The 23929-nt window shown below is 43.1% G+C and overlaps 2 protein-coding genes across 2 annotated transcripts in view; one reads left to right on the top strand and one right to left on the bottom strand.

Annotated features, from left to right (window-relative positions):
* Positions 1-8823, bottom strand: part of LOC137536782 (zinc finger protein 850-like) — a 182663-nt gene extending 173840 nt beyond the window's left edge. Inside the window, exons 1-4 of the mRNA XM_068258985.1 lie at positions 8587-8823; positions 5749-5834; positions 5124-5221; positions 255-366 (exon numbers count right to left, since the gene is read on the bottom strand). Of these exons, the coding sequence (XP_068115086.1) occupies positions 255-366; positions 5124-5221; positions 5749-5779 (241 nt within the window). The 5' untranslated portion in view covers positions 5780-5834; positions 8587-8823. The remainder of the gene's footprint in view (positions 1-254; positions 367-5123; positions 5222-5748; positions 5835-8586) is intronic.
* Positions 8824-8966: 143 nt separating this feature from the next.
* Positions 8967-22559, top strand: LOC137534331 (zinc finger protein 345-like). The gene is made up of 7 exons (XM_068255779.1): positions 8967-9051; positions 11617-11713; positions 14534-14722; positions 14812-14935; positions 17145-17242; positions 18467-18569; positions 20820-22559. The coding sequence occupies exons 1-7, from the start codon at positions 9020-9022 to the stop codon at positions 22454-22456; spliced, it is 2280 nt and encodes a 759-aa protein (XP_068111880.1). The 5' UTR covers positions 8967-9019; the 3' UTR covers positions 22457-22559.
* Positions 22560-23929: the final 1370 nt, after the last annotated feature.

Genomic DNA, 23929 nt, shown 5'->3' with positions numbered 1-23929 from the left:
AAAAAAATCGCTCCCATTCACTTGCATTAAGATCATGGTAAAAGTGCGTAACAATCGATGTGATCGCATACATTTTACGCCCCTCGCGGTTTTACGACAGATTTTAATGCAAGTGAATAGGAGCGATTTTTTAAAAGCACTCAGCAATCGAAAAACACTCAGAAAAGCGCTTATAGTGTGTCTGAGCCCTTAGTGCTTATTCCTTGTTACAATCTATCTGTACAGCAACATAGAATACATAACATATCCGCCACCTGTGTTGATCTCTGGAGGAATCTCTCTCTCGTCACTCGACTCATCTTCCCTCACGACCATCTCTTCTGCTTCCTCCTTCACTTCAACTTTAATATCAATGAGGTTTTCATCCTAAATACAAAGTGTCATACAACCCAATTATTTACTCAAAGGCCTTTTTATAAAGCTATATTCAACAAGGAAAGAGCTGGCACATCCAAAGTTAATCTTTATTGGTTCCATGTAAAAGAATATTGCCAACATTTTGGAGCCACGTAGGACCCCTTTATCAAGGCAATGTTTGCTCGGAGGCAAAGATCTGCTGCTGATCCCAGACATTACACGTCACTCTCTGCGAGTGTTTAGAGGAGTCAGACTACCACTTCCTTTGCAGGAACTTTTGCACAGCAGCAGACAGATCTTTGCCTTTGAGCAAACATTGCCTTGATAAAGGGGTCCTACGTGGCTCCAAAACATTGGCCATATTCTTTTACATGGAACCAATAAAGATTAACTTTGGATGCGCCAGCTATTTCCCTTGTTGAATACTGCACAGAGTGCATCATCCCTCTTTTCAGCTGTTGCACTCCCCTTAAAGACTATGGGTTTGATCCTGCAGTGAGTCAGAATCAGAATCACTTTTATTTCGCCAAGCACGACTGGGTCGTGCCTGGAATTGGGCTTGGCACATGAATACGGGGCATATACTTTGAAACATCTGAGACATCAGAACATAGGGCATAATAGACATCAATACAACACATATACCTACACACACACACATATATATATATATATATATATATATATATATACCACAATTCTCCAAAACTAGGTTGGTTACAGGCAGAAAGTCTACGGGGGGAGAGCGTGAGCAGAGTTTGAGTTCAGCGAGTTTACAGCTGAGGGGAAGAAGCTGTTTTTGTGTCTCATGGTCTTTGTGGAGATGGACCTATACCTCAGATACCTCCGCCCCAAGGGGAGCTGATTGAAAAACTGGTGGCCAGGGTGTGAGGGGTCTTTGGCAATCTTCATTGCTCTGGAGCGTAGTCTGGCATAGTAGAGGGAGTCCAGGGCAGGGAGTGTGTGCCCGATTATCTTTTCCGCTGACCTGATGACCCTCTGTAGTTTGCGCCTGTCACTTTCAGTGGAGCCAGCATACCAGACAAGGATGGAAGAACAGAGGACAGATTCAATGGTTGCGGTATAGAAGTTCATCAGGAGTTTCAGGGACATGCCGAACTTCTTCAGTTGGCGGAGAAAGTAAAGCCTCTGCTGGGCTTTCATCTGGGTCGAGGCAGTGTTTGCCTTCTACTTCAGGGTGGATGGTGGTGCCCAGGAGGCGGGCACAGGGCACCTTTTCCACCAACATCCCTTCAATGTGCAGTGGAGGTGGGGTGGGGACATGCTTCCTAAAGTCCATGATGATTTCAACGGTTTTTGCGTTGTTGAGGACCAGCTTGTTCTCCCTGCACCAGTGGCAAATCCTGTCAACCTGGTGGCGGTATGCCTGATCATCGTTGTTGGAGATCAGGCCGACTATAGTGGTGTCATCCGCAAATTTGATTACCTTGACAGAATTCGCTGAGGATCTGCAATTGTTCGTGTAAAGGGAGAACAGGAATGGTGACAAGACGCAGCCTTGTGGGGCCCCTGTGTTGGTGATCTTTGGCTGTGAGGTGATAGAGCCCAGCTTGACAACCTGAGATCTGTTTGTAAGGAAGTCCCTGATCCACAGTTGAAGCGTTGGGTGGACTCCGAGCTCAGCCAGATTTTCTTGTAGCATATGGGGGCTAATGGTGTTAAAAGCCGAGCTGAAGTCGAGGAGGAGGACCCTGGCATATGAATTTGGTTTGTCGAGGTGATTGTTGACAAGCTCCAGACAGATGTTAATGGCATCGTCGGTCGACCTATTTGCCCTATAAGCAAATTGATACGGGTCTAATTGGGCTTCTGTTTTGTGCTTGAGGATGGGCAGGACTGCTTTTTCAAAAGTGTGAGACAATACCAAAAGTGTGATACTTTTTATAAAGCTGTCTTAAGATACAAAATGTAATTTCACAACTTCAAAGAGAATTTCAATATTGTGATAAGATTACATAAACAAGGCCCCTGCTGTGCCCATTCAGTACACAAGTAGTACACATGCTGCAAATGATAAGCATCATAGTAGATCTGCTGAGGAAGTTGTCAAATACATGACAGGGGTAGCTGGACACCAGCTCTGCTATAAGCCGCTGCACAATGCAGCCACCTGCTGCATGGTACTACCGCAATACCAGGGCTGTGGGGTCAGTACAAAAATCATCCAGCTCCTCAGTTTTTAAAACCAATGACTCAGACTTCAGGTACTAAATTGCTCAGACTCATTGACTCCGACTCCTTAGTCTCATACTTATCAGGGCTTTGGAGTTGGTACAAAAATCATCCCACTCCGACTCCTCAGTTTATGAAACCACCCAATCCAGGTACCGAAATTTGCTCCGACTCCTCAACTCCGACTCCACAGACGTGCTCAGTACTGAACAGTGTTCAGCAGGGACGGTGAGGGTAAACAGTAACCTTTGCATGGTCTTAGTCTTGCAACCAATACAACATGCTTTTAAAGGGAACCCGATTTGTGAGGGATATGGAGGCTGACATGGTTGTTTAATTTTAAATAATGCACATTGCCTGGCTGTCCTGCTGATCCTCTGCATTTTAATACTTTAAGCAATAGATTCTGAACAAGCATGCAGATCAGATGTCTATGAAAAATCTGACAAGTTTAGCTGCATGCTTGTTTCAGGTGTGCGAATTACACCCTACTGACCAGAAAGATCAGCAGCACTGCCAGGCAACTGGCATTGTTTAAAAGGAAATAAATATGGCAGCTTCCATAGGTCTCACACCTCAGGTTCCTTTTCAGGCTAATGAAAACATGCTACGTTTGCGGTTTCCTTCAATGTTTTTTTTTTGTGCACTTGCATTCTAATGCTATAACATGCTTAGTGCACAAAATGCATGCGGTAGTAAGTTTATAAAATGCACACTACTCCACAACGTATTGGTAGGAACACAATAACAGTATTGCCACAGTGAAACGCATGCACTTGAGAATTGGGAAGACATGCATTACAAAAAGCACACAGAAATGTGCCTACTAGGTATGAGGCCTTTTGGTTTCCACATGTCTGTAGCTATCTGCACCATGCTGTTTTAATGTACTTTTACCAACAAGCATTTCTAAACCTAGAATAGTGTTACAGAATCTGAATCACAATTGTGAAATTTCTCTGAAGTAGGCCAAACAAGCATGGATTTTCCCCATGGATTCCCGGCAGATTGCATCACACTGGTTGAATCTGCCAGGATATATAGCACAACATGCTGCTTCGATCATAATTCTAATCAATTAAAAAAAAAAAATCACAATTACAATCGTCCTGGACGAAAAATTTCATTTGAAGGGAGACCACTGAGGAGTGGCAGTAGATCGATGCTGAGTTCATGCTGAAACCTATTGAAAATCTGTGTGCAGCGTGCGGAGGGATCTGATACCACTCAGATCAGATTTGGATAAGAGGGAGATCGATCGCTTTGCTACATTGGGTAGCAATCTATATATGTATAATGACCTTAACAGTGAAGTTTTACCCCCACAGGAACAACAGCTCGGGAATTCTGTTGCGGACACAAGCTACAGATAGGCTCTCCGCAGAAACAGTATACCACAAAAAAAACGTTCATTGCACAGAAATAAGTCTCTCTGGGGTTCTATGTGAAGCTGACAACATAGTGAACAAAAACAGAAATAGCCTTTTAGTGCCTATTTATCAGGATCATCAGCTGTACAAGTAAAGGACCGTACACACATAGGATGGATGTCGGGACCTGATCCCTCACACAACATCGATGGGCAGAGTAGTACTCATGTGACACTATGTGGTGGGCGGGGCAATCACAGAGGCTTCAGCCATCACTCAGCCCAGTTGATCCGCCTGGCGGATGAGGGCCGGGTGGCGGACAGGGGTCGTGTGCTGCTGTACACGCCACATTGTAAGCACAGGTGGTAGTCAGCCGACTTTAATCTAGTGTATGTACGGGCCTTAAAGGACAAGTGCAAGTTGAAAAAAAAAAACAAGATCTACATACCTGGGGCTTCCTCCAGCGCGGTCCGGATCTGCAACAGAGGCGAACCCGGGACTCCGGGGAGGGACAGATAGGCTGCCAGGGGCTGGAGGAAGCCCCAGGTAAGTAGAGCTTGGATTTTATTTTCAACTCGCACTTGTCCTTTAAAGTGAACCTCCAGACTAAAAATCTACTCAGCAGCACTGAGGCGGCTTGGTGTTTGGTGTTTCCACAATGAGTATCTGTATTACTCACTGACTGAGTTTCTACCTTGCAGATAATGGTCACACAACAAATGCTTTCATTTGTCTATCCTTTTTCTTTCTTATACCTGTTCCTGACAAGCTACACTTACTGTATATGTGAGTTTTAGTGTCTGCTGTTACTGATTATCTGATAAAAGCCAGCTGGATGCATTAAAGTGGAACTGAACTCTTGCACAGGACAGAAGGAAAAAAAAGAGATAAATGCACCCTGTATGTATTTAGAGAGTTTAGCCTAGTTTAATTCCCCCTCATCTGTGACTAATCACAATTGTAATTTGATCTCTCAGCTGTGTCAGCTCAGGAATCTCCTCTGCTAAGGCAGAAAAGCTAATTTGTAAACAGAAGATGTTAACCATATTTTCAGGTCCGCTTTAATGCGAGATCTCAGTTCTCAAAAACCAGGGAATGTGAACTAATCCAGTAACACTACTGATCTTCATAGAGAAAACTCAGTTTAACAGTTCAGATGCAGATGCTTCCCAGTCACCATTCAAAACAAAGAATGTCATTTACCTGATAATCCTCAGGGATACTGTAATCTTCCTCTGCAGAGTCCTGGGAATAGAGAGGGCTTATGGATCTCTCTGGTGAAGTTCTGTTACTGGATCCATCTACAGGAAATAAACACTGGCTGAATACATTGCTGCTATGTGTTCATATCTGAGGATGTGTGGGTCCCCCTTCCTGATCGCTCGTTTAAAAGGGATCTGAGCAACATCCTTGAAAAACTAACCAAGCAAACCTCCCCCTAAGGGAGGTTTTTAAATGGCATAGGCTTTTGGGAGGGGGGCAGCAAGCACTTTTTTACCTTGGGGGGGGGGGGGGGGGGGGCGCGACGACTGCACCTAGCCTCCCATCCATCTTCCTTCTTGTGCCAATGATGAAGCAGCTGGAATTGGCCGCAATGATGTTGCACGTCCTCTGCCACAGCAACTCCATACTGCACTGCAACTGCGGCCGAAAATATGCAACATCACTGCGGCCAATTCCAGCCGCTTCATCCAAGACTGATCGGCAGAACTCAATTTTAAATAGATTTTCAGCAGATTCAATGTTTATATCAAATATCTAGCACCTGACATCTAATCTACTGCAAATGTCTTCTAATGTATCACAGGAAATTATCATCTTCTCTTACCTGGCGAAGTCATGGTCGGCTGATTCTCCATTATGATGTCCTTGTACAGATCCTTCTGTAATGAAGGCTGGTTTGCAGGGATAAGGCTACAAAGACCAATAACAAATAAATTAAAAGAAAAAGTTAGAAAAACAATCTAACTAGTATGGTACTTTGTTATGCCTTTCCATAGCTTTTGTTTCTTATGCAAGATCTTCTCTGAATGAGTTTACATTATCCCTAGGTTAAAGGACCTGAACTGAAGTGAGAGGTATATGGAAACTGCCATATTTATTTCCTTTTAAACAATACCAGTTCCTAGAAGCCCTGCTGATCTATTTGGACGCAGTAGTGTCTGAATAACACCTGAAGCAAGCATGCAGCTAATCTTTTCAAATCTGACAATAATGTCAGAAACACCTGATCTTCTGCAGGCTTGTTCAGGGTCTATGGCTAAAAGTATTTTGCTGGGAATACACCATGAGTTTTTCGGCAGATAGATGGCTTGATAGATCGGACCTGTCAGAAATTATCTGGTTTTCATTGTTTTTCTGATTGATTTTCTCATAGAAGTGAATGGAAATTGATCACAAAAATTATCGGAAAAAACTATTGGAAAGTAAATCTGCCAAAAAAACTCATTGTGTATTCCCAGCACTGGAGGCAGAGAATCAGCAGGACAGCCAGGCAACTGGTATTGCTTAAAAGGAAATAAATATGGCAGCCTCCATATTCTTGTCACTTCAGTTGTCCTTTAAAGAAATCCTTTAATTAAAAAAAAGTCCCCTGGGGGGTACTTACCTCGGGAGGGGGAAACCTCTGGATCCTAACGAGGCTTCCCCCGTTCTTTTCCGCCCCTCCGGTGTCCAGCTGCAGCCCCCTGAAGTGCGGAAATGTAAATATTTACCAAGGGGTGCCTCTTGCCATTTTGTCACTACAGGCAAGAAAATCAGTGGCGCCTCCCCCCACCCCCGTAGCTCCCCCCTCATTAAAACAATCGTGATGCAGCAGCATTTCACAAAAAATAATCGTAATGCGACAGCGTTTCACAACAAAATAATCATAATGCGGCAATGTTTCACCAGAAAATAATCGTAATGTGGCAGCGTTTCACCAAAAAAATACACGTAAATGCAGCAGCGTTTCATCAGAAAATAGACAATGCGGCAACGTTTCACCCGAAAATACAAGTAATGTGGGCAACGTTTCACCAGAAAATACACATAGGCAGGGCTCCACTTTCATGAGGCACAAAGAGGGACTGAAGAAGGCACACAGGGGGACATAGGGAGGCACAGGGGGACAGGAGGGGGCACGAGAGTCAGAAGAAGTCACAAATGAGGACAGAAGAAGGCACAAGGGGACAGAAGGAGGCACATGGGGTACAAAAGGAGGCACAATGGGGGACAAAAGGAGGCACAAAGGAGGACAGAAGGAGGCACAGGAGGACAGAAGGAGATACACAGAGGGGCAGCGGGAGGTACAGGGGGACAGAAGAAGGCATGAGGGCCAGAAGGAGGCACAAAAGAGGACAGAAGGAGGCACACAGGGTGACAGAAGGAAGGCGCAAAGGGGGGGGCAGAAGGAGGCACAATGGAGGACAGATTGAGGCACAAAGGGGGACAAAAGAAGGGGCAAAGGGGGATGTAAGGAGGCACAGGGAACCATATAAATCCCATAGTGTAAAATTGTTAAATGTTTGACAATAGCACTGACCTCCTTTTCTATCCTATTAAAGGATACCCGAGGTGAGAGGTATATGGAGTCTGCCATATCTATATCCTTTTAAACAATACCAGTTGCCTGGCAGTGCTCCTGGTCCTGTGTCTCTAATACTTTTAGCCATAGAAAGTGAACGGGCATGCAGCAGATCAGGTACTCGGAGTCAGCTGACTCAGGTTTTACTGGATTAGTCATATGCTTGTTCCAGGGTTTAGAGTCAGACACCACTTATGCCAGAAGATCAACAGGGCTACCAGGCAACAAGGAAATAAATATGGCTGCCTCCATATCCCTCTCACCTTGGGTTCCCTTTAACAGTAGCTTAGATTTGTCTGACCAAAGTCTATTCTAATACGAATCCTTACAGTTCCTCCTCCAAAATAATGGTCTACCTAACATAAACTATGCACTATAGATGTTCTTCCCCTTTTATATGTTAAAAGAGTCCAGACGTTTGTAGATATCAGATTTGTCAAGCCTGAAAATGACTGACCAATCAGCTACTACTTTGTGAGAAAGCATGCCCCACCCCTCCCGTATTGACATATGTGTAAGATGTCAGCACAGTACCAGTGTGGCAGGTCACATGCAGACAAAAGGCTGCAAGTCTGAAAATTGTCCTGTGAAGGTCTGTAGTGTAAAACTGAAAGCACCCATCAGTAATGACCTCACCACTATATCAGAAGCAGATTACAAGTAGCGGAGGCTTTTTCCCAAGCAATAGTGTTTCAGTCTCATAAGAAACAATATGAATTACTATGCATAAAGGAAAAACTATATTGTCACTGTTGTGAATTCGCTATTCTAGTGAAATATTTTAGTAAATGGATTAGCACCAGCCTGTTTATCCGCACTGGAGGGACGAATTAGGAGCCTGCAGTGCCCTGCCCCATAACACTAGATTTTAGACACAGGTCGTGCAGGATTTATACCTCCATTATGTAATTCCATAACACTATTATTATAGTCACATGGATGCTGCCCAGTGCACCTCTCCATTTAGCTATTGCTGTAGAGATCAGAGGAGTAACAGGACGATTATGTATGATTCCTGTGGGGATCCCCCATCCAGATCCCAAACTGTGCTGCTGCAGCCTGTCCTCTTCTCTCTGTAATCTTGCCATTAGACATCATTACCTAGAGGCTCCGGGCCGATCACCCGCACCAGCAGGAGCCTCCTGTCTTCCTCTTCCTCCGTCTCCTACGAGCTACAACAAAATGGCCGCCTACACCCCTAAGGACACTTTTTCATAATAACTGATCGGGAGACAGGGGAGAGACGATTTATGTTATTCTTCACTCGTTCAACCAGATGAAAGTGTGCAAGTAAGGTAAGAGAAAGTAGATGGCAAAAAGTGCCCTCTGCGTCCATAGGAAGGCTACATTTTACACCATCAAGTTTTGGAACGCACAAAGGGTTACTGTAACTCACAAGCAGGAAATCACGTGGTTACATCAAACGTCCTATTGTGAAGTAGGGGAAAATGACCAGGAAGTATGCTTGAAGCGCACATGAAACGCACAGACAGGAAACGGTGGTGAAGAGTTCCTCATTCACCCGCTTGGTTGAATGGAGAAGAGCCTATTGTACTCTCCCCCTCAGTAAGTCCATAAACAGAACTTTATTAATAATTGGCATGAACCGTCAGTTTCAAGCAGTCTTTATTGTTCCAGCAGAGTGTCAGATTTGGAGAGCTGACCTTGGATTCTTCCAAAGTGGTAAACAGGAATTCAAGGCAGTCTGAATAACATGCCGTCCTACATTGATATTTAGAGCTTACTGAAATGTTACTATGTGCCAGTCATGTCATCAAAGCCTCTCTCCTGGCCTCTCTGCTGTGCAGGTGTAAGGCATATCCCTCCCAGTAATGTATGGCCCATTATTGTTGATACACCAACACCACACAGTCCAACAATATTTATGAATAATGTATCTGTGCCTGTTTGCCCCTCTTTCAGTTTTTATGTATAGGTTTGTATCTAAAATACATGACCATAGCTCCCAACTGTCCCTCTTTTGGAGGAACAGTCCCTCTTTGGGAGCCCTGTCCCTCTGTCCTCATTCGTCCCCCTTTCAGGACTTTGTCCCTCTTTCTATTTAAATATATATATATATATATATATATATATATATATATATATATTTCCCTACTAAACAATGTTTTGACTCTAAACTTTATTTCCATCCTTTAAATTGATATATTACTCATTTTAAAATGTTAATATGAAGGAAAATGAACCAGGATAGAAAGGACCAGTGTGGTTTGGATTATGGTATGCATGACTAGGGGTCATGCATAACTAGAGGTTAATGAAGTAGTTAGCTGTTGCTGCGTTTGGTAAAAAAGAAAGGAAAAAAAAGAGAGGTAACAGTCATAGGAAGTGCCACTCTGATTCTTTTTCACTTTTGAATTTACTGTGGAGATCCACTTTAACTGCAGGTTTTCTTATACTTTACTTGCAGTCCCTAAAATGTTCATTTCAAAGTGAGTGTGGTTTTCCAGTACTGTTTTGTAAAAAAAAAAAATTAAAAAAATAGAAGTATCTCTGAAGATATAAAAAATTTATTTTTTTGCTGTTTTTGAACTTTTCATGGTGCTCAGTATTGGAGAAGTGGTGGCATCGGGGGACTGATGGGTTTGCACTAAATGTTCTCCCTCCTTACAATTTCAAACACTTGGATCCTGCCCAATGCTTCTTTTTCCTGTAAGAGCTGCAATGGAAGATTCTGGAAAATGGCGACACGCCTGTGTTCAGGAAATTCATAGAAGGCTGCAGGTTGCAACAATTTTAGTAACATTAAAGTATTAAAAGACTCCTGCAGCATGTTGATAACATTTTCTAAACATACAGTAAGCAGAATTTCTCTCTAAGGACACACTTCGTCACACCGCAGTACTCTTCCCCGATGCAGCTTGTTTCAAGGGCCATGCAAGTCTATGGAGATTTGCACAGTCCGCAGCTCGTAAGGCATCACTAGCCAGGGGCGGCCTATGCATATGACGCTGTCGCCACACCATGGTGCACGGCATCACACACATCCAGTGTAAAACCAGCGTAAAGGATCACGACTTTGTAGAATTTGACATTATTTTGCCTTTTTAACCATCCAGTTACAGGAGCAGTATATGCTCTTCAGTAAACTTTTAGTGCTCACAAAGGCCACTTCTCACAGCTCCTCCTCTGTCTTCCATTGAGGTTAAAGGGCTCCTTTCTTCACCTGGTTCTTTCACCTCTTGAGACATCCGACTACTAAAGTGGTTGGTCAACAGCTGTATTCAGAAAAGTAATGGCTGTTAGATATCTTGTTAGATGAAAGAGACCAAGAATGGAAGGAAGAGAGAGGGTTCCTGTATTTGTCATCGGTCTTGCTGACAGCTGAGGGGCTGCCAGGTAATGAATACCAGCATTTCCGAATATTCTTTTCACAAAGCACATTGAAGATATCTATTCTGCTGCTTTTACATAAGTCACTATTAAAGTAGTAAATATTTGGCTGTAATGATCTGTTAAAGGGAACCTTAAATGAGAGGAGTGTGGAGGCTGCCATCTTCATTCCCTTATAAACAACGCCAATGGCCTGGCTGTCATGTTGAGCTTTTGTCTTTAGTTGAGTTTGAGTCACACACTGGTGACGAGCATGCAGCTAGTCACACCAGAGTCAAAGCATCTGGTCTGCATTCTGAGCCAGACATCAGCCTCTGTTTTCCTCTCTCTTCAGGTTCCCTTTAAAGTTTACCTGAGATGTGAATGGGTGTATTAATACTTCTCTGGGGCTTCCTACAACTCCATGATGTGCATGGGCTCCCTTCCCATCCATTCACTTGTTATCCTTCCAGGTCATCTGGCTAGTCAAGCACTTGTGCGCTTGCCCAGCTATGCACATGCCCCCACAGTTCTGCGCCTGCACAGTACTATTGTGAGCCAGGTATGTGCAGAAGATCATGTCCAGCCATATAACCAGGGGGAGGGGTGCGGCGGGATAACAAAAGAATGGAGTGGCCGAAGAGGACAGCGAGAGAGCCCACGCACCTCTTGGGGCTGGAGGAAGCCCCAGGTAAGTATAAATACACCCATTATTCACATCTCAGGTTTCCTTTTAATAATATTACACCTGATATATATGTATTTTTTCTTTCAATAATAATAATTATTATTATTTTTAAGATTCTCAACAATAATTCGTAAAGGTATGGACAAGAATGACAAATCTGAGAAGATATTAACCCTTGCCCTGGAGATTATCTACTTGTTAACAGGAGAGGTAAGAAAGATTGTGGGCTTGTGTTATTGTAGGAGACACATGAAGTAGAAAGCTACGCCCGGTTTGCAGCGTCTTATCTCTGTCATGGCATAGATTTTAGTAAATCCAAACGACCCCTGCGCTCCAATCCTGGTTTTCAAAGATCGTTTATTAATGCACCATGGAGCGCTCCTTGTTTTTGTCTTAAAGTCATAGATTTCAGTATCCTGTCTCCATACACTGCCCCCACCACCAAGCTTCTGCTGATCTCTACACTCAAGTGTCCGATGACAGCTGAGCTCTGTGCGGCAGTCAGGAGATAATTCAGGTTCACCTCAGGATTGCTTTAACTTGTACTCTGTAAAAAGAAAAAAATGGCCCCTACAGAAGCAGAATATTGCTGGGGTATCACATGGTTTTAGTTTATTGTTGTTAGTAAGAGACATGACTTGAGAGGTGTGGAGAATTGTGAGAAAACGGCCGTAGTTCATCTGTAAATGAACGGCTGCATGGCATGATTCATTTCACTAATTGGGATGTATGTACAGTGGGATGTGAAAGTTTGGGCAACCTTGGTAATTGTCATGATTTTCCTGTATAGAGTCGTTGGTTGTTACGATAAAAAATGTCAGTTAAATATATCATATAGGAGACACACACAGTGATATTTGAGAAGTGAAATGAAGTTTATTGGATTTACAGAAAGTGCGCAATAATTGTTTAAATGAATTTAGGCAGGTGCATACATTTGGGCACTATTGTCATTTTATTGATTCCAAAACCTTTAGAACTAATTATTGGAACTCAAATTGGCTTGGTAAGCTCAGTGACCCCTGACCTACATACACAGGTGAATGCAATTAAGAGTATTTATAGGGGTCAATTGTAAGTTTCCCTCCTCTTAATTTTTTCTGAAGAGTAGAAACATGGGGGTCTCAAAACAACTCTCAAATGACATGAAGACAAAGATTGTTCGCCATAATGGGCTAGGGGAAGGATACAGAAAGCTGTCTCAGAGATTTCAGCTGTCTGTTTCCACAGTTAGGAACATATTGAGGAAATAGAAGACCACAGGGTCAGTTCAAGTTAAGGGTGCATACACACATCAGACTATAGTCTTTGGAAACTGAAAGATCACAGACCAATCTTACCACCCTTCATGTAGTATGAGAGCCATACTCTACACAGTCTTTTCTATGGAGCTGAACTCCACATCAGAAAAAAATCTTTGCAAGATGCTGCACACACAGATGCTGTACAGACACAAAAGATCAGTATCTGCAAAAGATCTGTTCCTGCCAAAAATCCATTCCTGCAAATTGCAATGATAGTCTATGAGATCTGCAGATCATCATACACACATGATTTAACTGACATTCATCTGCAGATCAAGCAATCATCCGCAAATCTGAAAATCCATCCTGGTGGATCTGATCTGCAGATGAATGTCAGTTAAATCCTGTGTGTATGATGATCTGCATATCTCATAGACTATCATTGCAATTTGCAGGAATGGATTTTTGGTAGGAACAGATCTTTTGCAGATAATGATCTTTTGTGTCTGTACAGCATTTGTGTGTGCACTGCAGCATCTTGCAAAGATTTTTTTCTGATGTGGAGTTCAGCTCCATAGAAAAGACTGTGTAGAGTATGGCTCTCATACTACATGGAAGGGGGTAAAATTGGTCTGTGATCTTTCAGTTTTCAAAGACTATAGTCTGATGTGTGTATGCACCTTAAGGCTCAAAGTGGCAGACCAAGAAAAATCTTGGATAAACAGAAGCGTTGAATGGTGAGAACAGTTAGAGTCAACCCACAGACCAGCACCAAAGACCTACAACATCATCTTGCTGCAGATGGAGTCACTGTGCATCGTTCAACCATTCGGCGCGCTTTACACAAGATGCTGTATATGAGAGTGATGCAGAGGAAGCCTTTTCTCCGCCCACAGCACAAACAGAGCCGCTTGAGGTATGCTAAAGTACATTTGGACAAGCCAGCTTCAGTTTGGAATAAGGTGCTGTGGACTGATGAAACTAAAATTGAGTTATTTGGGCATAACAAGGGGTGTTAAGCATGGAGGAAAAACAACACAGCATTCCAAGAAAAACACCTGCTACCTACAGTGAAATGTGGTGGTTCCATCATGCTGTGGGGCTGCGTGGCCAGTGCAGGGACTTGGAATCTTGTCAAAGTTGAGAGACGCATGGATTCCATTTACTATCAGCAGACTCTGGAGACCAATGTCCAGGAATCGGTAACAAATCTGAAGCTGTGCCTGGGCTGGATCCCTAAACACTGCTCAAAATCCAGTAAGGCATTCATGCAGAGGAACAAGTACAACGTTCTGGAATGGCCATCTCAGTGCCCAGACCTAAATATAATTGAAAATCTGTGGTGTGAGTTAGAGAGCTGTCCATGCTCTGAAGCCATCAAACATGAATAAACTAGAGATGTTTTGTAAAGAGGAATGGTCCAAAATACCTTCAACCAGAATCCATACTCTTATTGGAACCTACAGGAAGCGTTTAGAGGCTGTAATTTCTGCAAAAGGAGGATCTACTAAATATTGATTTCATTTCTTTTTTGTGGTGCCCAAATTTATGCACCTATCTAATTTTGTTTAAACAATTATTGCACACTTTCTGTGAATCCAATAAACTTCATTTCACTTCTCAAATATCACTGTGTGTGTCTCTCCTTGTGTGTCTCCTATATGATATATTTAACTGACATTTTTTATCGTAACAATCAACTATTTATACAGGAAAATCATGACGATTAACAAGGTTGCCCAAACTTTCGCATCCCACTGTATGTCTGTTTCTTTATATTGCAAAGCATTATGGACCTTTGAAGGAGTCACATGACCAAGACACAATCAACCAACCCTGCATCTCAGAACGAAGGAACAGGAGGCAGAACCCTACAAGGGAGCCCTCACCTCACTCATTGACCTTTAAAACAGACAGAATCAACAATAAGATTCTGCAATCTACCAGCAAGATCATTGAGGTGCTGACAGAAGAGGTGAGCCGGGCTGGGAGTTCTGGGACATTATCTAGTAAGAGCAGTAAAGGGATCTGTGTGGATCGTGACTGTATTGTTCTGTGTGTCAGGTTCCTATAAGGTGTGAGGATGTCACTGTCTATTTCTCAATGGAGGAGTGGCAGTATTTAGAGGGACACAAGGATTGTTACAAGGATGTCATGATGGAGGAACAGCTACTTCTCGAATCGCCAGGTAAGAGGAGACTTTTTTTTTTTTAATTGAAAATTAGAGAACGGTGTGAGATACCCATCCACAAGTTACTAAGTTTGGAGAATGTATGTGATGTAGCAAAGCTGGACTTAAAGAGGAACTCCAGTAAAAAAAAGTGCTTCATTTTTACAATAATTATGTATAAATGATTTAGTCAGTGTTTGCCCATTGTGAAATGTTTTACATCCCTGATTTCCATTCTGACATTTATTACATGGTGACTTTTTTACTGTTGGCAGGTGATGTAGTTCGCTGATGGTGTAATGGTTAAGGGCTCTGCCTCTGACACAGGAGACCAGGGTTCGAATCTCGGCTCTGCCTGTTCAGTAAGCCAGCACTAATTCAGTAGGAGACCTTTGGCAAGTCTCCCTTACACTGCTACTGCCAATAGAGCGCGCCCTAGTGGCTGCTGCTCTGCTCTGGCGCTTTGAGTCCGCAAGGAGAAAAGCGCAATATAAATGTTATTTGTCTTGTCTTGTCTTGTAGCTGCTGCATGTTTTTTTGGCAGTTGGAAACAGCTGTAAACAGCTATTTCCCACAATGTTACAAGGTTCACAGACAGGAAACTGCCAGGAGTACCTCGGTCCTCAGAGCTTCTTGTGGGAGGGGTTTCACCACAATATCAGTCATACAGAGCCCCCTGATGGTCTGTTTTGTGAAAAGGAATAGATTTCTCATATAAAAGGGGGTATCAGCTACTGATTGGGATAAAGTTCAATTATTGGTCGGAGTTTCTCTTTAACTTCTCGACTCTTGCCCGGCCAACTGTGCAACCTTTGCCTGAGTCACATTTGAATATGACAAGATTTGTTGAAACATCGTTGAATTAGAGTTCATGCTGTTGCAGTTAAAGTAAAACGCAAGAGCGTAAGGTGTTTACACACTCTTGAAAAATGTCTCCCGTAGGAATCGGGACAGATCAGAGCTGAGTGCTGTAAAGATGCTCGCAATGCGTTTTGTTGCTATGGGGAGGTGGGACAATGATAGAGGGAGCGGAAGTGGCAAGTAGATATAATATTGATACTCTTATGATTCTTTTGATGGATGTGTTTGCCACTGCAAGCAATTTTTTAAAAAAATAGAGCCCATGTTTGCTGAAACACTAAGCTCTTTCTTGTTCTCCAACCCACTGTATTCATTCAGTTTTCAAAGGATATTACACCTGGCCATAGCATTGCAATGCAATGCCCTGCTCCTTATGACCCTGAGGCAGAGTGCACTGACAGGATCATATGCTTATATGCATAGCACCCAATCCGCTGTCCCCTGTACGGCCTTCGCTGGCCCTGCCCCCTCCTGTACTGCACTGGGATTCCCGGGTTCCCTGTCCTATTTGCGTCATTCTTCACAGCTGTTGCCAAAAATGTCTGCGTTGTCATTTGATTTCAATGCTTTCTGCCACCACTGCATTGCCGTGGAAGTCAAATACACTGTTGACTTTGTGGCGGGTCAGCAGGCTGATCGGGAGTTTCCGGTGCAACGCCACTGGGTAAGTGTGGTAGGCCCCATGGATTTTCATTGATGTTCCGTTACCCTGTGTGCAGAAACGGTAACGCAACACATTAAAACAGGTCTAGTGTAAAAGGAGCCTTAAAGTGGATCCGAGGTAAACTTTTACTCATTGCATAATTGTGTTCCTTTCATATAGTTTATTGTGCATTCCTCAAGCCAAATACTTTTTTTGTTTTGTTTTAATACTCTAATTCCCTATAAACTAAACAAGCCTCGCCCACAGCTTTTTAGCCTTGGCATTTTCAGACAGTAGCAAGAGCTTATAAGGAGCTCAGTCTAGGCAGGGGGAGGGGAAGGTGTTACTAGCCATTGATTTCAGAGGCAGAGGGGAGGAGGAGAGTGGACTGAATGTACACACAGGTAAGCTGATAGCATATCCAGCCCTCGGCCTGTGACAATGTGACAAACAGAACATGGCTGCCCTCATTGTATCACAGGAATAAATATTCATAAACTGTTGAAGCTGTTTGCAGATAGATATGCTGTGTAAACTATCTAATCTTTAGATAACATAAATTGACAAGTTACTTGTTATAATTAGTTTTTCATCTCGGATCCGCTTTAAGACATTTTTTTTTAATTCCAATATGAGTTAGCTGAAATACTGGTGTTCCCTAACCTTACCTTAGTAAATGGAAAACAGGAATGCATTCAGTCTTTATATGTGTACTTCTTACAGATGGAGCCAGTGACAGGAATCCACCAGAGAGCTGTCCCCATCCTTCTCATTCCCAGGGTTCTGCACAGGAAGATCACAATTTTCCACAGGATTTTCAGGTAGAGTATTTATTAAAGCCCAACCAAACCCAAAATTGAGCAAGGCAAATTCTTAAAGCAATCATGCTGGATTTGTAAGGCCTCTTTCACACAGCTTACAAGCACTGCATCCACTTCCTGCCAGCTGCTCACATGGACCTGCCAAGTGCTAGGAAATATGTGTAGTATGGTGGTCCATTCAATGCATGCACATCTAACTAGCAGTTGCTGCACTGCTCCATCTAGATGTGTCATGAGGTGTGGTTTGGGTTTTTTTTTTTTTTGCTGCTGTATAACAGCACCATGTGTCAACTGCTGACACACGTTTGCAAACATTTGGTTGCATTCAATTGCAATTAGAAGGTGCTTGTTGTCTAGCAAAGGCTAAACTGCTGAGTAATCAAAGGCTACTGAGTAACCCCCTCACCGACAGCACCATTGTGTTTGATGAGGTAGTGGGATGGGAGTTCAGGAAAAAATTCTGGACCTGGGCTCTAAAACTGGTATTCTTATTGACACTGTAAAATAGGCCTGAAAGATAAATCGAATTTAAACCGAAATCGCAATCAACAAGTTCACAATTTCAGAATCGTCAAAGTGGAGAATATCGCGACATTTCCACAAGGGGGAAGTTTGAAGACACTGCTTAAAACTTCCAAGTCCCAGTGTATGTGGCCCGCAGTGTCAGTCATACCTTCCGCAGGAGTCCAACGCTGTCAATCCTCTCTTGCCGTCTGCTGGCTCTTGTGCATGGCATACTTACTGGTTCCTGTCACATGACATACAGGAAGTAGGCCATGCATTAGAGCCTGCAAGACACGAAGTGGATAGACTGGCATCGCTAGGCTCATGCTGGAAGTTATGTCCAGCACTGCCGCAGCTTAGGGGACAGAGGAGGCACAGAGAGACAAAAAGGGCATAAAGAGATACACAAAAGGGGCAAAAGAGAGGCCCAGAGGGGGCACACAGAGAGACATAAAGGGGGCAAAAAAGACACAGAGGGGACAAAAAAAGACACAGAGGGGACACAGAAAAAGGGGGGCACAAAAGGGACACCGAGAGAGAGACAAAGGGGGCACAAAGACACAGAGATTGCACAAAGAGAGACACAGAGGGGGAACAAAGCTTAATTTGAAGGAAATCGTGAATCGAATCGAAATCGTGATTTGCAACAGAAATCGCTCAATTTTTTTTCCTAAAATCGTTCAGGCCTACTGTAAAATATATTCATTATCTCTTCTCTAGTGTGAAGGCCTCATTGTTGTTAAAGTAGAAGAAGCAGAAAAGACATACATGAGGGCTGATGAACCATATAAGGAAGAGGAAATTCATCCAGTGATCAGCACAGGTGAGGAAAAGACACTTAAAGTGTACCTGAGATTATACATACCTGGGGCTTCCTCCATACCCCTTCAGGCTAATCTGTCCCTCGTCAGGGGGCCAGTCGCACTTCCGCGACCGGGAGCATTCAGCTCCTATGTAATGGTACTGTGCAGGTCCAGAATGCTTCTGGCGACGGGAGCGCAACGTGATAATCCCTACACTCAATCAGTAGCAGTGGCTTATCAAATGTCACTGCTACTGATCGAGTGCAGTGATTGGCCTAATGACGGTGCCATGGTCCCGCTCCTGAAACCATTGGCACCAGTTAGCAAAAGGAGCAACGGGTGGCAGTGATTGGCCGGTCTGGTGCCAGCACCCTTGCAGTAGGTGCCACCGAACGGATGAGGATGGGGATGCTTGTATGAAGAGGCTAGTGTGTGGGCCAGGAAAGCGGGTGGGAGAGCACAGAGGCGGCAGGAGTCAAGTGGCCCAAATTGTCGGTCCAAACGCTGCCCCCTAGAATTTGATGCCTGAATCACATGATTCAGGTGGCTTCATGGTAGGTCCTCCCCTGACAGTATGCTTCTGATAGGCGTGCTACATAAAGAGATGTCCACTGGAGAATCAAGACTGTTTGCTCCCAGCAGAAGAGCCAGTTATCTCATTCAGACAATATGTGTCCAGTAGGGGAGTCTGAAGATGTCAGTCTTCATTAGACTCCAGCCCTCCTTCTTACATCATGACATTGTCTAGCCAAAAGTCACTAAAGGTGCGTACACACGCACACATGTGGCAACGACGGGTCCGTCAGACCCTCCCGATGGGCAGACGTGCAGCCGACAGTAGTGCGTGTAAATGCGCTGTCGGTGGACTGATAAGGCTGTTTTTGAACGACAGCGGATCGTTCAGAAACAGGCTTATCAGTCTGCCGACAGTGCGTACACGTCAGCTACTGTCGGCTAAAAGTCCGCCCAGCTGGAGGGTCTGACGGTCCCGTTAATGGCGGCCATAGTGCGTGTGTACGCACCTTTACACTAATGATCATAGGACAGTGATATGTGGACATTGCAGTGGCCCATGAAAGTATAAAATGAGTAATCTCATGCTCACAGTTGAAATCCTTCTGGTAAAAAGAACGATCTTTGTTGAATATTGCGCATGCATTCTGAAATGAGGTCAGACTTTGTTGGATGATGGATTCTGCACATGCCCGTATCGATCCATATCTTAACAATACCCATACACACTGGTATAAAAAAAACAATTTTGAATACTATGGACAGATTGAGTAGGTAATCTCTCAAATTACATGGAAGTGGTAAATCTGGTCAATCAAAATTGAATATGTGTATGCACCCTGGTACACACTTTCATTTTTTTATTTTGATTGTTCAATGATTGGCCAATTGTACCACTTCCATTTAATATAATGGTCAACAATTTGAAAAACTATGAAAAGTTTGTGTAGGGAAACTCTCATACTACATGAAGGTGGTAAAACTGGTCATTGATTGGCCAATACAAATGTAAGCTGTGTACCAGGTTTAAAGCCTTAAAATTATGATTGGCCAGTTACTGATCAATTTTACTACCTCCATGTAGTATGAGGGTTTACCTACACAAATCCGCTCACAATATTCAATATCTGTTGTCGATCATACTACACGGAGGTGTTAAAATTGGTCACTGATAGGACAATTATAATTGAAAATGTGTACCAGGCTTGAGGACCATAACTGATTAGTCTGATAGTTAAAGGGACTCAGGGCTGTAAAATAACAAAGATTTTATACATACCTGGGGCTTCCTGCAGCCCAATCCGCTCTGATCACTCCCACACCGCTGTCCTCTGCTGCTCGCAGCTTCAGGAACCGGGTCCTGTCACTGAAGTCAGTCGCAGCCAGCTACACAGGAGAAGTGCGCACTTCGCATATCTCTCCAGCAGCTGCTGGAGAGATACGTACAGGGCGCACTTCTCTTACGCCAGAATGGCTCAGACTGACAGAAGTGCGGGGACCCGGTTCCTGGAGCTGTGGGCAGCGGAGGACAGCGGCTTGGGAGCGATCGGAGTGGATGGGGCTGCAGGAAGCCCCAGATATATATATAAAATCTATGTTATTTTACAGTACTAGTACACTTTAAGATCCAAGAGGAATAACACACTGACTAGGTAGTGATGCAAATCAATGTCGGCTGGGTAGCGATGCAAAAAAATCGACCATTGGCCAACTATGGCTACCTTAAAACTGATTGTTCTTTGTTTTTGTTTTTTTAGATTTTTACAAGTTCCGAAGTATGGGGGACACTATTTTCAAAGCTGAACCTTCAGATGATGAAGAAGATATTTACACAAATGATCCTGAATCACATTTTGGCATTCGTAATGTTGAAGTAATGAAATGTGAGAAAAATTTCAATAAAGACTCTGCACCCAATGCCAATGAATGCCTTTTAGGATCTCCCCCACTTGCTTCACATAGTGAAGAGGACATTGTGGATTTCCTTCCTTCAAATGAAGATGTAAATGTTACAATGACTTTCTTGGAGTCAGAGACAGAACAGTCATCTGAAGAAAACTTGGATTATATCACGGAAAATTCATCACATGAGAACCTGAGCAGAGAAGAAGGCTCCTCACAGAGGGAAGCGGTGAGGGAGTGTCGTTCTGCCTCAGGACCTCCAGGAGTTAGAGCGACAGAAAGTACATTTGAATGTGAATATTGTGGAAAGTGGTTTGAGTCAAGATCTAAGTTCACAAGACACAGAAGGATCCACACTCAAAAGAAGCCTTTTCGATGCCCAGATTGTGGGAAATGCTTTACACGAGTGTCCCATCTCCTACGACATGAGAGATCCCACACGGGTGAGAAGCCTTTTCAGTGTTCTCAATGTGAAGCACGATTTACGAGGAAGACAGGCCTTCAGAGGCATGAGATAGGTCACACGGGCGAAAAACGTTATTCCTGTTCTGAGTGTGGCAAGAAGTTTACTAGCAACCAAACCTTAGTGGAACATCTGAGAATTCACTCTGGGGAGAAGCCGTTTCCATGCCCAGAGTGTGACAAGTGTCTCGCCACCAAAAAAAGCTTTTTAAGGCATTTGTCCTTGCATACTGGGGACAGGCCATATGTGTGCTCAGACTGTGGGAAATCCTACACCACCAGGGGAAACCTAATTATACATCAAAGGACTCACACAGGGGAGAAGCCATTCTCATGTTCAGAGTGTGCTCAGAGTTTTACTTCTCAAGATAAGCTGATGAAACATCAGACCATTCACACAGGCAGTAGATTCCAGTGTTCAGAATGTGGGAAGTATTTCAGGAGTGAGGCTGGCCTTGTAGTACATCAACGAATTCATACAGGAGAGAAACCTTACTCTTGCTCTGAATGTGATAAATCCTTCTCCTGCATGCCCAGTCTCATGCAGCACCAGAGACGTCATGCCGGAGTGAAACTGTATCATTGTTCTGAGTGTGAGAAATGCTTTTCCTCAAAAGGCCACCTTGGCCGACACCAGAGAACCCACACTGGAGCTAAACCCTTCTCCTGCCCTGAATGTGGCAAATCCTTCATCTCCAGTGACAGCCTGAAAAACCACACAATGATCCATGGGGGTGAGAAATCTGTGACTTGTTTTGAGTGTGGGAAGATGTTCTTGAATAAAGCCAGGTTGAATAAACATCTCAAGATACACCTAGACCACATTCCGCTCTTCTGCACAGACTGTGGGAGGAGCTTCTCTAATAAATACAGCCTGCAGGTGCACCAAAGAAATCACATCTGCCAGATGCCATTTTTCTGTGCACAATGTGGCCAAGGTGTCCGATCCCAGGAGGAACTTAGCTTTCATGTAGAAAAGCATTGTCAAAGTGAACAAACTGACCATATAGTAATAGGACATACATTTTGAAGCAACAAATTGACATTTTTTTCTGTAAATATCCATGTGCCATAAATGCATTACTGTACAGTTTTCTTGTGAGAAATATAAACTAAACTAAATATAAACTATATGTAACTATATACAGTATAATATACACACACTCTGGTTTGATATGCAAGATTTTTATCTACTGTTTTATACGGTTTGACTGCTATATACTGAATATGAGGCATATTTGCATTTAATTATCATTTGCAAAGGATGTTAAAGAGGAGCTGTTAGGTATAGGGTCTCAGAGAAAAAAAAACACATATCTCAGTAGCTAAATATTGGCTGTACTTACATTACATATGCATTTCACTGTCAACGTTTGGATTTCACAGAATTTTTATATGGTATTTGCAGAGAATGATGCTCCTGACAGCTCATGGCAGGTTCCATGTTTGTCTGTCTCCTATGAAGCCAATTGTGATGTCATGTCCTCCCTGCTTCCTGATGATTCGACTCACAAAAAAGATCCTAATGGTTCATGATCGAACAACACTACTGTGCAGTGAATATTAATTAGCCATGTGGCTAGGAACAATAGCGGACTCATGCAGTATACTCTAAGAACTTGTGCCCTGTGATTTTTCAGTGCTGTGAGTTTAGGCTGCTGTAACATGAGCCTGTAACTTCTCACAGCCTTAGGGCGTGATAGGGAAATGAAGGGGTAGTGCACTGGGGAGAAGCAGCCCCAGAATGCTTTGCAGTATGTTATGCGGCCTGTCGTCCTCCTTATGAGCTTGGGAATAACAGCCTTGCTGTTCAGCACACATCAAAAGTAAGAGAGATTTTTAACTTCAGTATTGCCTTTTTGGCTTCCTTCTAAACTGTTTAACACAGGAGAATAGAGGTTTAAATTATCTTTTGCAGCCTGACAGTTACTCTTTAAAGAGACACACTGAAGCGAAAAAAAAAATTATGATATGATGAATTGGTTGTGTAGTACAGATAATTACTAGAACATTAGTAGCAAAGAAAATATTTTCATTTTTATTTTCAATTATACAGGTCCTTCTCAAAAAAATAGCATATTATGATAAAGTTCATTATTTTCTGTAATGTACTGATAGACATTAGACTTTCATGTATTGTAGATTCATTACACACAACTGAAGTAGTTCAAGCCTTTTATTGTTTTTAATATTGATGATTTTGGCATACAGTTCATGAAAACCCCAAATTCCTATCTCAAAAAATTAGCATATCATGAAAAGGTTCTCTAAACGAGCTTTTAACCTAATCATCTAAATCAACTAATTAACTCTAAACACCTGCAAAAGATTCCTGAAGGCTGTTAAAAACTCCCCGCCTGGTTCATTACTCAAAACCGCAATCATGGGTAAGACTGCCGACCTGACTGCTGTCCAGAAGGCCATCATTGACACCCTCAAGCAAGAGGGTAAGACACAGAAAGAAATTTCTGAATGAATAGGCTGTTCCCAGAGTGCTGTATCA

The sequence above is a fragment of the Hyperolius riggenbachi genome, chromosome 10 (genome assembly GCF_040937935.1).
Source record: "Hyperolius riggenbachi isolate aHypRig1 chromosome 10, aHypRig1.pri, whole genome shotgun sequence".
Taxonomy (NCBI): Eukaryota; Metazoa; Chordata; class Amphibia; order Anura; family Hyperoliidae; genus Hyperolius; species Hyperolius riggenbachi.
The sequence above is the reverse complement of the archived record's forward strand: the minus strand, read 5'-3'. Positions and strand labels throughout refer to the sequence as shown.

Coding starts and splice junctions, on each gene's coding strand:
- LOC137534331 (XM_068255779.1), top strand. CDS start 9,020: ATGGAGAAGAGCCTATTGTACTCTCCCCCTCA. Junction 9,052..11,616: donor CTATTGTACTCTCCCCCTCA/GTAAGTCCATAA, acceptor ATTATTTTTAAG/ATTCTCAACAATAATTCGTA. Junction 11,714..14,533: donor TCTACTTGTTAACAGGAGAG/GTAAGAAAGATT, acceptor TATATTGCAAAG/CATTATGGACCTTTGAAGGA.